A 13,672-nucleotide genomic window follows, 5' to 3' on the forward strand; every position below is an offset into this window, starting at 1 on the left:
GAGATGAAGCCAACTCTTCTTTCCAAGCTCTAGTACCCGTTCACTTAACCCTGAAGTCACCTCCACAGGCCCCTGTTCTCTTCTTTGTATTGATCACAGACCTCTCTCAGACCCCTGGACCCTGCTCCATGGTGGTGGTGTGAAGAAGTAAGGAAAGTCCTGGCTTTTAACCAAGGCACTTTGTTTCCTACAGGAAGTACCTGTTACTCAACTTGGTGAAACTAAATAAGCAACAATTGAAAACCATTCAGATTTAATAAGAACTTAACGTTGTCTTCAGGTAGTCACTCTCTGAAGTGGAATCACTGGTCTTCACCAAAGGGGCATAATTGTCACTAAAATAGTCTGAGGGCTGATGGATATTAGGGGAGCATTTTCAGTGTGAAAAGACCTCTCCACTGACAGTTTTCACTCCATGGCTTAGGACCATTCCTACCATCCACCTCTTCTAGTTCCATCCAAGAGGTGCAACTATAGCTGATCGAAAACACTGGATTTGTGGCAGGATCAGTGAGTGTTCGAGGAGAGGGGAGGGCCTGGTGAGTCAGCTTGCCCGTGAGGCAGCTCCGAGCCTCCTCCAAAAGCTGCCTGATGCTGGCGACATCCTGTCATTTTCTTCTTCTGTTCTTGTCCAGTGTCATGTCATGCAAGTATTTGTCCTCCCCCCTAAAACAAAAAGCACCGCACCCCATCCACATATCACACAGGCCAATGTTAAGGAATTTTTATAGCTACAAGACTGTTTAGAAGCAAGTCCTCCTAAGAGAACATGGTGACCCCTGTAGAGTTGGAAAATAAAGAGAATTCCTTTTGAAAAGCAGTGGTACAATGCACACTTCATACATTGTGCACTTTCTTAGCCTTTATAGAGTCTGTATGATGCGTAAGTAGCAAGTTTAACAGTTTCTTAGAGCTAATGCTTCTGTAAGTTGTTAACAGGCTTCCCATTTCCTGACCAACGTCTCGTGTCCGGCATTTGGTCATTTGTTGTGTGAACACCGCTTTGTCTCCATTTCTCCCTTTGTCTCTACTTTCGATATTTTTCCTTTGTTATTTTGAATATATCCTTGTGAATCACCATGAGCCCATTTTGTGAATAACTTAGGGTCTGAGTCTCTTATCAGATATGCCTGAAAAGTTTTATTTTCTGATAATTAAAGAATCTCACTAGCTGGTAGCAGCTTAACACTAAAACGGTGACATTTTTGGTGGTTTCCTTTTTCTGTTTGGATCCTGCCTGTGCCTTTTGGGGCATTTAAAGTTGCTCCCAGAAAGTTATGTGACTGCAGGTGCCGCTCATGACTTCTGTCCGGCTGATTAATCAGTGTCGACCAAAACAAGTGGTGTCCTAATGGATTCACTTTCTGGGGAGTTTAGCACTAAGTGGTCCTTGGGGGCCCATCTGCCTTCTCTCTCTGTTTTGAAGGCTAGTCTTAAGAGTCAGAACTGCTGCTGCAGCTTATTTTTTTACCAATTCACAGGTTAAATAAAATATTGTAATGCTGTGTGTTCTCTGCCTACTGACTTTAACGATTATTTGGATTGATCTTAAAGGCCATTGTAAAACTGCATTTTAAAATTAAGTGATCATCAAGCACAGGTCTAGTGGATGTCGTTATTGAACTAGTGCAACCAACTGTGATTTCTGAGTCAGCTCAAATGCAAATGTAGCATATTACGTGCCTAGCGAAGATGAAACCGGAGTCCAAGTAAAGGTTTATTTATGAAAACCATGCCCTTGACAGCCCATCCTCCTGTGGTTTACAAAGTTAGACCCTGCACCAAACTGATGTATGTTTGCTTACAACAAAGGTGGACGTGGGCGTGGTGCATTTCACACCTCTGACACAGCCCAGGATACAGCAGCCGTTCAGACTGGTGGAAAAAGTCGTCCAGAATGTATTTCAGTTCCGAAGGAAATACTGCCACCGGGGGCTTGGGTAAGAATGCCTCCTCTTCCTTTCAGCAGCACTCGTTTTAAAATCCTTAACCACTTTTGTAAAGATTGTTTTTAGGATTCTTCAAGCTATCTATAAATACTACTCTCAGTTGAAAGCCTGCGAGGCACAAAGCTTGACTGCCACTGAGGAAAAGCAAAAACCTAGATTTCATGTCAGAGGGGTCTCTTACAGGTTTTCTGTTTTGTTTTGTTTTGTCTTAAGTGCAACCTGAAACCGACAGTCACAGAGTTTATAATGACCCTGTACTGGGAAGGTCATGATTGCTCAGTCAGGACTTAGACTACCGGAAGTGCTGATTCTTGACATTTCTGACAGCGAATGTGTGGTGTGTTGTTTGTTTGTTTTCATTAAAATAGGGTCGATATACAATATTATATTAGTTTCAGGTGTACAACATAGTGATTTGACATTTCTATACCTTACAATGTGATCACCACGATAAGCCTAGTACCCATCTGCCACCACACGTAGTTATTGCAATATTACTGATTATATTCCCTGTGCTGTACACTACATCTTGTGACTTATGTATTTTATAGCTGGAAGTTTGTACTTCTTATTCTCCTTCACCGATCCCTCACCTCCTTCCCTTCTGGCAACCATCAATTTGTTTTCTTTATCTATGAGTCTGTTTCTATTTTGTTCATTTCTTTTTTCAGATTCTGATTTCACATAAGTGAAATCATGGTGTTTGTCTTCCTCTGTCTGACTTATTTCATTTACCATCATACCCTCTCGGTCCATCCATTTTGTCCCAAATGGCAAGATTTCATTCTTTTTTATGACTAATATTTTACTGCATGTGTACCACATGTTCTTTGTCCAGTCTATTGATGGGCACTGGGTTGCTTCCATGTCTTGACTCCTGTAAATAGGGCCGCAGGAAACATAGGGGTGCATATATCTTTTCCAATTAGTGTTTTTGTTTTCTTTAGTTAAATATCCAGAAGTAGAATTGCTTTGTTGAACATTAGTTCTATTTTTAATTTTTGAGGAACCACCATACTGTTTTCCATGGTGGTTGCACCAGTTTACATCCCCACCAACAGTGCACGAGGGTTCCCTTTTCTCCACATCATCACCAACACTTGTTGATTTATTGATGATGGCCATTCTGACAGGTGTGAGGTGGTATCATTTGTGGTTTTAATTTGCATTGCTCTGATGATTAGTGATATAAGCATCTTTTCATCTGTATGTCTTCTTTGGAGAAATGCCTATTCAGGTCCTCTGCCCGTTTTTTAATCAGATTGTTTTCTTCTTACTGAATTGTATGAGTTCCTTATATATTTTGGACTTTGCCCCTTATTAGATATATCATTTGCAAATATCTTCTCCCATTCACTAGGTTGTCGTTTTGTTTGTTGGTGCTTTCCTTCGCTGTGCAGAAGTTTTTTAGTTTGATATAATCCCATTTGTTTTTGTTTCCCTTGCCTGAGGAGATGTGTCAGAAAAAAATAATACTAAGAACAATGTCTGAGTTTACTGCCAATGTTTTCTTCTAGGAGTTTTATGGTTTTGGGTATTACATTTAAATCTTTAATCCATTTTGAGCTTATCTTTTGTATGGTATAAGAAAGTGACCCAGTTTAATTTTTTTCCACGAATCCGTCCAGTTTTCCCCACCCCACTTATTGAAGAGACTGTCTTTCCCCATTGTATATTCTTGGTTCCTTTGTTGTGTATTAATTTACCATCTAAGCGAGGGTTTATTTCTGGGCTCTCTGTTCTGTTTTGTTGATCTGTGCATCTGTTTTTGTGCCAGTAATGTTCTGTTGATTATATAGCTTTGTCATATATTCAAGATTTGGCTGTTCAGGGTCTTTTTTGATTCCATATAAATTTTAGGATTATTTGTTCTAAGTTCTGAGAAGAATGCCATTGGTAGTTTGGTAGGTATTGCATTCAATATGTAGATTAATTTGTGTAGCATGGACATTTTAACAATATTAAGCTATGAGCATGGTATATTCCATTTATTTGCGTCCTCTTCATTTTCTTTCTTCAGTGTCTTACAGTTTTTATAGTATAGGTCTCTCACCCCCTAGGTTAAATTTATTCCTAGGTATTTTATTCTTTTTAATGTAATTGTAAATGAGATTGTTCTCTTAATTTCTCCTTCTGATTGTTTGTTGTTGGTGTATAAAGATGCAACAGATATCTGTTTATTAATTTTGTATCCTGCAACTTTACTGCATTCATTTATTAGTTCCATTAGTTTTTGTGGTGGAGTCTTTTGGGTTTTCTGTATATAATATGCAAATAGTGATTTTTACTTCTTCCTTTTGGATGCCTTTTATTGCTTTTTCTTGTCTGATTGCTATGGCTAGGACTTCTAATACTACCTTATGTTGAATAAAGTGGTGAAAGTGGGCATCCTGTTTGTTCCTGATATTTTAGCTTTTCACCATTAAGTAAGGCATTAGCTGTGGGTTTGTCACATATAGCTTTTATTATATTGAAGTATGTTCCCTCTCTACCCACTTTGTTGAGAGTTTTTATCATAAGTGTATGTTGAATTTTGTCAAATATTTTTTATGCATCTATTGAGATGATTATATGATTTTTATCCTTGGTTTTGTTGATGTTGTGTATCATGTTGATTGATCTGCGTATTGAACCATCTTTGCATCCCTGGAATAAATCCCACTTGACTATAGTGTATAATCCTTTTAATGTATTGTTGAATCCGTTTTGCTAATATTTTGTTGAGAATTTTAACATTTGTGTTCTTCAGGTATATTGGCCTATAATTTTCTTTTTTTGTAATGTCTTTGTCTGGTTTTGGTACCAGGGTAATACTGGCCTCAGAATGAGTTTGGAAGCATTCTTCCGTCTTCAATTTTTTTCTCATATATTGAAAAGGATGTAAATGTTTGGGAGAAATCACCTATGAAGCTGTCTGGTCCTAAACTTGTTTGTTGGGAGCTTTTTTATTAATTACTGCTTCAATTTCATTGCTAGTAATGACTCTGTTCAAATTCTTCTTTGTTCAGTCTAGAAAGTTGTATATTTCTAGAAATTTATCTATTCTAGGCTGTTTAATTTGTTGGCATATAATTGCTCATAGTATTCTTTTATTATCCTTTGTGTTTCTGTGGTATAAGTTGTAACTTCTTTCATTTTTTATTTCGTTGGACTCTTCTCAGTGAGTCTGGATAAAGGTTGATCAATTTTGTTTATCTTTCCAAAGAACCAGAGCTTTTAGTTTCATAGTTCTTTTCTATTGCTTTTTTAGTTTCTAATTCATTTCTTTCCACGCTGATCTTTATAATTTCCTTCTTTCTACTTACTTTGGATTTTGTTCTTCTCTAGTTCCTTTAGGTGTAAAATTAGATTTGGGATTTTTTTTTTTAAAGTAGGAGGCTTGGATTGTGGCGAACTTCTCTCTTAGAACTGCTTTTGCTGCATCCCATACATTTTGGAAAGTTGTTTTTATTTTTCTCAAGGCAGATTTTTATTTCCAGCTTGATTTCCTCTGTATAGAATGGCCCTGATTTGTGGGGGTGGAGATGAAATCACAAAAGGTATATCCTCCTACTTTTGGAAATTCTGGAATTTGAGCTACTGTTTTCAAGACAACCGCCTAGCTAAGTGATAGGCCCCATTCATTTCACATACTCGGTCCCCTGTGCAGATATGGACCAAGTAGCCTGACCTACTTTCGCCTGTTGGTATCCTTCAGTCACATCATAAATTCGTCCCTGATGTTAGGAAACATGATTAGACCTTCCTTGCCATGAAACTGAACTCATACGTCTCATTCCGCTCACCCTGAGAGTGTCGGGAACATGTGGTTCCTTACAGAGGCCACCGTCAGCTGTAAGAAACACTCCGCCTCAGAAAAACTTCCCATCAGTTTGGCTACTCCTTTTAAAGCAATGATTCGATTTTGTTAGATGAAATACAAAATATATGCTTCTAATTCATTTTAAAGGTGTTCAAGATATCTTAACGAACGGGAATAACTGTCTGCATTCCACATCAGTTGTTTTCTGACTTTGGCAAGAAAGGTCATTTTGGGGTAAAGAGTTCCAAAAGCTAAGTTCAAATTATAGAGACTCAAAACTGATAACATCACACAAGAATAGACAACTTTCATACTAAAAAATGAGGCAAATCAAACATATTTCGCTAAGAATGCAAATGAGCAGACGTGACTTTACACTTACCTTAAAGATGCATGTATTGATTTAGCTTTGAAAAATACTTTCCCATGTGCGCATGCCTTGCAAGTCAGATTAGCGATTAGCTCTGCCTTCAGTGGTCGTACCTGTTGCCTGGTGGTGTCACTGAAGTCCCTGTCCTGGTGTGGGACAGGCAGCTGCCGCTTCCACTTCCTCAAGTTGTCAGAACCAATGTCATTTTCAAGTGAGGGTAGAAGGAAACGTGATTTGCATCATTTCTAAAATTCTGATTTTTTTTTCTTTTCTTAGAATGTTATTCCCTGAAGCTCAGCGCTTAGAAAGCACTGGAAAACTGTTACAGTTGGCAGATGTGGACCCTACTCTTCGACCCAGGCAACTCTCTATCTCACATTTTAAGAGCCTCTGTGATGTATACCGAAAAATGTGTGATGAAGACCCAAACCTCTTTGCTTATAATTTCAGAGACGAACTCAAGAAAAATAAAAGCAAACATCAGGAAAAAGAGGATGACAGGGAGAATTACAGACTCTAGCTGCCACTTCAGAGGCTAGCAGCTTACCAAATGTTGATTTTCACAAGTTTGAGCTTCTCATATATGTATGTACTGTTTGCCTTCTACAGAATGACAATAAAAATACCAATTACCAGATGTGACTTACTTCCCATTTACTGTACAGGTTGGTAGAGAAAATAAATATAATCAAGTTACAGTACAAGCTTCCTTTTAATGTATACTGCATAGATATGACATGTTTAGTAAAAACAGTATCTATTACAACCTTACAAAAATGAAATATCTGCACGTTGTGCCCCTAACCCACATTAAAATAAATATGCTTTAAATAAAGCAAAAACTAAAAACTGAAAGAAAATGCCCAGAGGAGTGGAAAAAAGGACGTTTTTTTAAAAGCTATTGATCACAACTTCCCCATCTTGCTTTTTCCATATAAATTAAAATAATTAGAATGCAATTTTAACGATCCTAAGTCATTTTGATACCTGCTCAAAAGGAATATAAACCTAAGTAATTTACAGATTCTGACCAGTTTAATCTAGTTTTCTGATCCACAATAAATTAAAATAACTTAAATCTTTACAACTATTTTGTGGGAAAATGTATACTGCACAAAACCCAATAAGGAATAGTTTTTCTGCAATTTCCACTTTACCACCAGTTTAAAAGTGAAACGAGCAATTCAATCCATATCTGAATTGAAACTGTACTACGACTTCCCGTGGCTCTCTGTTTCATAAAAACACTCCTCGTTGACAACTGACGTTAAGCTCTGGACGCTGAATTCTCGCTCTAGAACAGAATTGAGATCAAGGCTGGCATTTTCAGATTGACTGTCAAGGGACTGGTGACGAATCTGCGCCTTTAGCAGAGTCCCCCTGTCCCTTTTGGTGCTGTTTGCTTTTCGTTTAATAGCGCAGAAGTGGCCCCGGACCAGTTTGGGCTGCTCCCCTCCCCGCTGGCTGTCCGTGCTGGGCTGCGGCTCAGCTGGATGGGCGTCTGGGTCCTCGGAGATCCTCAGTCTCTCGAACTGAATCTCGATGTCTTTGGTGGGGCTGCCCTGTTCCCGAGGCTGGTGGCAGTCCTCCTCTTCGTCGCTCAGAATGTCACTCTCTTTGATGAGACCGTCTGAAAACTCCGTCAAGCCTGTGGGGGACTGCTTCAGGGCATCCCGCCGGCTGCCAGCCGTGTGGCCGCTGCTGCCCTGGGTGCTGCTGCTCAGGCTGCCCTCGTCGGAACCCAGTGAGCTGCCCTTGCCTGGCTCGCTGGGCCACTCGCTGCTGGAGGAATTCTTGAGGACTTTTAAGGACCTGGAAGAAGCTGCCAGGAGAAAAGCACATTTCCCCTTGTGAGAGAGAAACAGACTGCACAGTGTGCAGCTTTTGCATAGTAGTTACATGATTTCATATCTTAATTACCTCAGACTTTATCAGCTCACTTCAGTTACCAACTATCCTGGGACTTGGCCAAAAAAAAAAACCAGGTAGATAATGTAAGTGTGGAAACTTTTGCTCATGTTTCTCTGAAACTTTAAGTCAGGGAATTTGGCATTTTTAGATGACCAGTTATCCAAGCTAATGATTTAGATAGAATAAGCTATAAACTATCATAAGGGCTAAGGTTCTTATTTTGCCAATAGGTAAGTTGAAAAGCTCGTTACTAATAAAATCTAGGTTCCTTTTCTTCACCAAAATACTTCTTAATTTGATAGCCAAGATGACACGCTATTTCGATGCCTACCTCCTCACCTTTATTTCCCTTGCTGCTCAACTGAAAGTAGAAAAATGCTCTTCATCTCTCATGAGAACTGCTGGTATTTCTAACCAACTTTCTGAGATTTAATATGATTATTTAATCATTTGTGTGTGTGTGTTTAATTCCTTTCTTTTGGGTTGAAGGGGGGATGGGGAGACTCCGCTCACTTGTGGTGTTTCTGCAGATAACAGCCTGTTTTTGATTGCCACAGCTGCTTTGGGCAAGAGAGAACAAAACAGAAAATACACAGTAAATCTGAAGAGGTCAAACTGTGACCAAAAAGGACAGACATTTTGTGAGACTGAAAACAACATCAAAGATAGTAACAAAGTTGTTAATATGGAAAGTTCTAAAAACTTAAGGTGAAATTTTAAAAACAGGCAGAAAGTTTCAGAACAGCGTGATTTGGAATGTTTCCCTGTCGAGCAAGAACGAGTATTTCGGTTTCTTGATCTTCGTTCAATAAGCCCTGACTTTCTGGATGCCTGGCACTGTCCTGAGCATGGGGAATGCTGCCGTGAGTGGAACCAAGTCCCTGCAGTACTGTACGTGTCAGTGGGAGAAACAGGTAAGATGGTAAGTGCTGACGGTGTCAGCTGCTGGGGAAACGGGAGTTGGGGTCGGGAGTGGTTCTGTTTTATAAAAGGTCTGGGAACAAGAGGCATGTTTAGGTTTCTTAAAAGGAAAGAAAGTTGCCACTACCTTCTCACACAGGTATTGGGGTGTCTGGTTTAGAGCTTACAAAGTTTACCCCTAATAACTTACAAAGTGATGAGTTAACTGCTGTATTATAAGAGCGTGTTTCTATGTCTTGGCAACCTTGACTAATGCTGCAGTGATCATCGGGGTCCATAATCTTTACAACCTAAGTGTCCTTTGATGGGTGCCTGGATCAAGATGTGGTACATACTTATAATGGAATAGTACTCGGCCATAAGAAAAGATGAAATACTGCCATTTGCGACAACACGGATGGATCTTCAATTATGCTAAGTGAGCTAAGTCAGAAAAAGGAGAGAACCATATGACTTCACTTGTGGGATATAAAACTCTTAAGCAACAAACAAGCAAGATAAAAACTCCTAGACACAGATAACAGTATGGTGGTTACCAGAGGGTGAAGGGGGGAGAGGGAAAAGGGGGTCAACTATATGGTGATGGATGGAAAACTGACACTGGGTGGTGAACACCCAGTAGTATAACATTGTACCCTTGAAGCCCATGTAATTTTTTTAACAGATGTCACCCCAGTAAATTTAACAAAATTTTTTAAAAGAACATCTGTCCTTTAGGGATGCTTGGTGTTTTCCTGAAAAATCACAAGGCTAGCACAGTTCTCACCTAATTTGGCTGAAACAGGAACGCGGTTCTTGAGGGGTACCAGGCGGTCCTTACACGTTTTCTCCAGGGGTAATTCACACTTTATGTGACGCCTGAAGTTTTCCCTCAGAATAGATCGAATCACCTTGACAATGTTGGTTTTGCTTTCACTGTCACTGGGGGCAAGGAGGGAGAGAAAGAGCAGCATTAGTGTCCAGTGTCCTCGTGGGGCACATTACTGCTCTCAGGACAGACCGACAGCCAATCACCAGCTTCTGTGCGCCTTGGTCTCCTCACTTACAAAAGGAGAACTGAAGTTCTTTTGAGCACTACGATTTGGGTATGTTTTTACTCAGTGTACACTTCTGGAACCACAGTTCAGGAAGGCACTGAAAATTAACTCCCTTTCTTAAGAGAGTGTCATTCTGTCTTACTCCCGTTGGCTTTCATGTTTGGAAGTCAGTAATACCTGCAGCACAATTGAAAGATGGTTTCTGGCCGTCCTTCTACTTCTGACTTGGTATGGATCAGCTCCCATAGGGAATTATTTTCTGTCCCTGTGTGAAAGGCGATACAAACAAGATTCCACAACTTTCCCAAAGAGCCTGTGGTTAAGAACACTTGTGAAGTTTAAAACTCATCGTTTATTGAGTGACTTTTTAAAATGTCAAATATTCCCAGCCCTGACTCATCATTTTCTTCTGCGGCTCATTCTGTGTATGACTTTCACAAAAAGTTAAATACTTTCTAGTTATTTCTTCCATTTCCAGCTGAAGCTTCCCATCCATCTTAGTGCTTCCTCACTCCCTATCCCTGAATTCCATCTCTGTGGGGAAGAGGGGAAATGGGTCCTGTTTTCAACCCATTCCTTGGAAGGAACAGTAGGAAGTGCTCTAGGTAAGAGAGGTCAGCCCCAAATTCAGTCATGTTCTGGGGAGCGTAGGCACGTCAACAAAAATCAAACATCACTGCACGCCTTAGCCTGTTGGTCCTTTCCATCGCCAGAGGCACTGTCACCAGAACATTATTCTGGAAGTATCTCTGAATGAACATGTTATTGTAGAAGGATCTCAATGTTGTACAGGGTTGAAAAAAAATTTTTTTTCTTGTTTGTACACCATTTTTAATATTGCTCAATCTTAAGGAATTTTCTGGTGAATCTAAATGTGTTAAAATTTAAATTGATGGACCTTTGTTTCTTTAACATATTTTAGGTTATCAAGGATATTAGGTGGAAAGAAAAATGTTGAAAAATTGTTGATAGTGAAAAGGAAACAATAAAGAGCAGTATTTGGCTAAGAGAAGCCACCCACTGGCATTTACTTTCTTCAGAAGTCTGGAAGGAAATATCAGAGCCACCTCTGCTGTCTTCCTTTGCCTTCTCTACATAACGTCAAGATTCTTTCCTGCTCTTTCAGACCACAATTCAAGTAAGGGTCGTAAGATATTTTTTCTGGCATTGTACTACTACACAAAACAATTACCTGCTGTATTCCCCAGTCTGACTTGAAGTGCCGATATGGGGATCAACCAGCGAAATTTAAACGGGTCCAAGTCAGCAGAGCTGTGAGCAGGCCGGGAATTGGAGGGCTGTAATGTGAAAGCCACAAAAAAAGTGTCACAGCAAGCTCTCGCCCAGGGAGGATGCGCACATAGTACGGACCCCTTAAGTTACCCCGTGTGCCAGGCTCCGTGCAGCCGTGGGGTGTTCACGGTGCAGAAACCTCCGCTTGAGCATGCCCCAGTTTTCAAGGAGCTCACAGACTGGGCGGGGATAGGGCAGAGTCAGGGTTTGGGGAGCAGAGTTCTAGGTCCCAACCAAGAATGACAACCGAGCTTTCCATGTCCTCACATTACCTCTAAATGGTAAGCTGATGGCTTATAGTATCCACAGCTAGCATCGTTTTTTTTAAATCAAGGTGAAAGTCATTTGAAAACAAACCCAAGTTGCACAGACTCTCATGTGTATAGAGTAAACCCAGGCCATTTTCAGGGCTATAAAAGCTGGTTTTCTATGTAGGCCCCAGCATGGGTATTTGTCCGCATACCCTTCTTTTAAAACACACATCTTTGGTGGGAAGAATAAGAAATACCTTAAGTATTTGATTTGGTCAGTTGCCCTAGGAATAAGTGATATTAGCCCGTGACGCCTGGGTGTTTAGCTGGCATCTCAGTTCAACATTAATAGGAAGATACAGCCATGAAACAGTAGCTTTAATTAAAATTAATTCTTGTCTTACCAATTTCTTTTTCAGTTTACAGTTTTCTTTATAAACCAGTATGACAGCTCTCTTAAAAACTGAAAAAACAAAGAGAAAGAAAAGGCTTTCATTATTTTATACAAACTTCCAAGGTTGAACCGGAGCTCAACATTTTAAAAGAACAAAGCTCTTCAAACTTATAAAGCTCCCATAGCCCGCTATGCCAGCACACGAGCCGATAAATGGTATTCCTCCTGTTCGCATTTGAATTGTGCAGAATACCTGCTTAGTTAAAAGCTATTATCGGAAGTGGATCCTGGCATTTTTAAAAATTCTTGTTTTGTCTTATTGAAGGCTGAGGACACGGTGTTCATGTCAGGGAGACACACAGTCTACACTCCCTCTGCTGGCTCTCAGTGAGAATTAAGACGTTTTGATATGCAACAAACTATGAAGGTAGTAGGTTTCAAAAGAGCCTCGGGAGATCTGTTCCTGTAACACTGGGAGAGAACCGCTAAGCCAAGCAGCACACGGCAGAGAACAAGATAATGAGTACGCAGAGTTTTCAATAGTTGGAGGCTGGCCGTAATCAGAAGCCATTCTAGCAAGGACTCTAGCTGCTCCTGGAAATCAGGAGTTAGCTAGACTGGTGGGTTGGTACGCTCTTCACCGCTGCCAGCCTCTTTCAGTTTATAGTCTTGGGAATGGAATACTAACCAAATACTGTGAGCTCAAGGTCCTTTCTGGCTTTTCCTAGAGACAGAAATGGATTCAACCAGGAGACTGTAGAATGCATCAGAAGTTCCCCCATTGAAAGTTCAGTTACCTGTATTGGAAAGAACAGGAGAGAAAGAAGACATGGAAACCCCAGGGGTAGTTGCATGTTGGACAGTGAATCACATATATCTACATATACGGTCACTGCTAAACAAGTACATTGTTTGCTTTTTATGATGCTGTTAACATGGGGCCATGAATAACGGAGCCTTTGAAAATAGGAGCTAAGCATCACGCTTTTTGAAAAATTACATAAACGTGAAAGCATTTTGCTTTGATGCATATATCATATGTGGGTGACACTTGCCTCTCATATGTGGGTGACCTACTCCATAGCATTATTTCCACCGGTGTCAAGGTCCATCCAAAGTGCCCTTATCAACATTTCCCCCAGGAACTAATATAGTTACCATCTCTAACCCATAAACCACACTAGGCCTGCTAATAAAACAGTACCAACACGGAAACTGACTGTAATAAAAAACTGAATTCCAGCTGTTTTCTGTTCTTGCCTTTTTCTACTTAAACTGTATTGCTTCTTACATGTAGACTTTAGAAGCTCAAGAGTCTAAATTCAGTAATCAGCCAGAAACAAAAGAAGACAAAAAGCCCTAGATCGTGTCCGTGTGCTGGCTCCCACTTCCTCTATCCATCCTCTCTCTGCCAGCTCACGCTCTCCACAGTGGTTCCAGCCTCTGCTATGTTCTCACCACATGCCCCACGGGAAAGCAGGAAGAGGCAGGGATATGCGCTCAGTGACCGTGTTTTTCTTTGTACAATGTGAACATGACATAAGGTTACAGTTTTAAAGCAATGTAATGAATTTTATGTGAGATTTATACTTAAACGGTGTGGATTATAAGCATTGAGATCACAAGGGAAAAATGTAGGCATTCCCTCCTCCAGGAAAGCCCTGACGGGGTGGCCCAGCCTAGAGGTCACCTACAGACCCAGGGAGCACACGCGTTAAGCATCTCAGAACGCAGAAGTCCCACC

General features: G+C 40.4%; 2 protein-coding genes across 7 annotated transcripts in view; one reads left to right on the forward strand and one right to left on the reverse strand.

Annotated features, from left to right (window-relative positions):
* Positions 1-7,209, forward strand: part of TFB1M (transcription factor B1, mitochondrial) — a 56,577-nt gene extending 49,368 nt beyond the window's left edge. For 5 of the 6 annotated variants that reach the window (XM_081034007.1, XM_081034003.1, XM_081034005.1 and 2 more), the window contains 2 exons: positions 1,813-1,940; positions 6,398-6,821. In XM_081034007.1, the coding sequence (XP_080890133.1) occupies positions 1,813-1,940; positions 6,398-6,641 (372 nt within the window). In that variant the 3' untranslated portion in view covers positions 6,642-6,821. Of the gene's footprint in view, positions 1-1,812; positions 1,941-6,397 lie in introns of all 6 variants that reach the window. The other variant, XM_081034004.1, reaches the window with a different exon arrangement.
* The window catches only part of TIAM2 (TIAM Rac1 associated GEF 2), a 219,611-nt gene continuing 212,753 nt past the window's right edge, over positions 6,815-13,672 (reverse strand). Inside the window, exons 24-29 of the mRNA XM_081033788.1 lie at positions 12,617-12,725; positions 11,939-11,997; positions 11,183-11,288; positions 10,168-10,255; positions 9,720-9,874; positions 6,815-7,943 (exon numbers count right to left, since the gene is read on the reverse strand). Coding sequence (XP_080889914.1) covers positions 7,333-7,943; positions 9,720-9,874; positions 10,168-10,255; positions 11,183-11,288; positions 11,939-11,997; positions 12,617-12,725 — 1,128 coding nt within the window. The 3' untranslated portion in view covers positions 6,815-7,332. The remainder of the gene's footprint in view (positions 7,944-9,719; positions 9,875-10,167; positions 10,256-11,182; positions 11,289-11,938; positions 11,998-12,616; positions 12,726-13,672) is intronic.

This window comes from Rhinolophus hipposideros (genome assembly GCF_964194185.1).
Source record: "Rhinolophus hipposideros genome assembly, chromosome: 3".
NCBI classification, from domain to species: Eukaryota; Metazoa; Chordata; class Mammalia; order Chiroptera; family Rhinolophidae; genus Rhinolophus; species Rhinolophus hipposideros.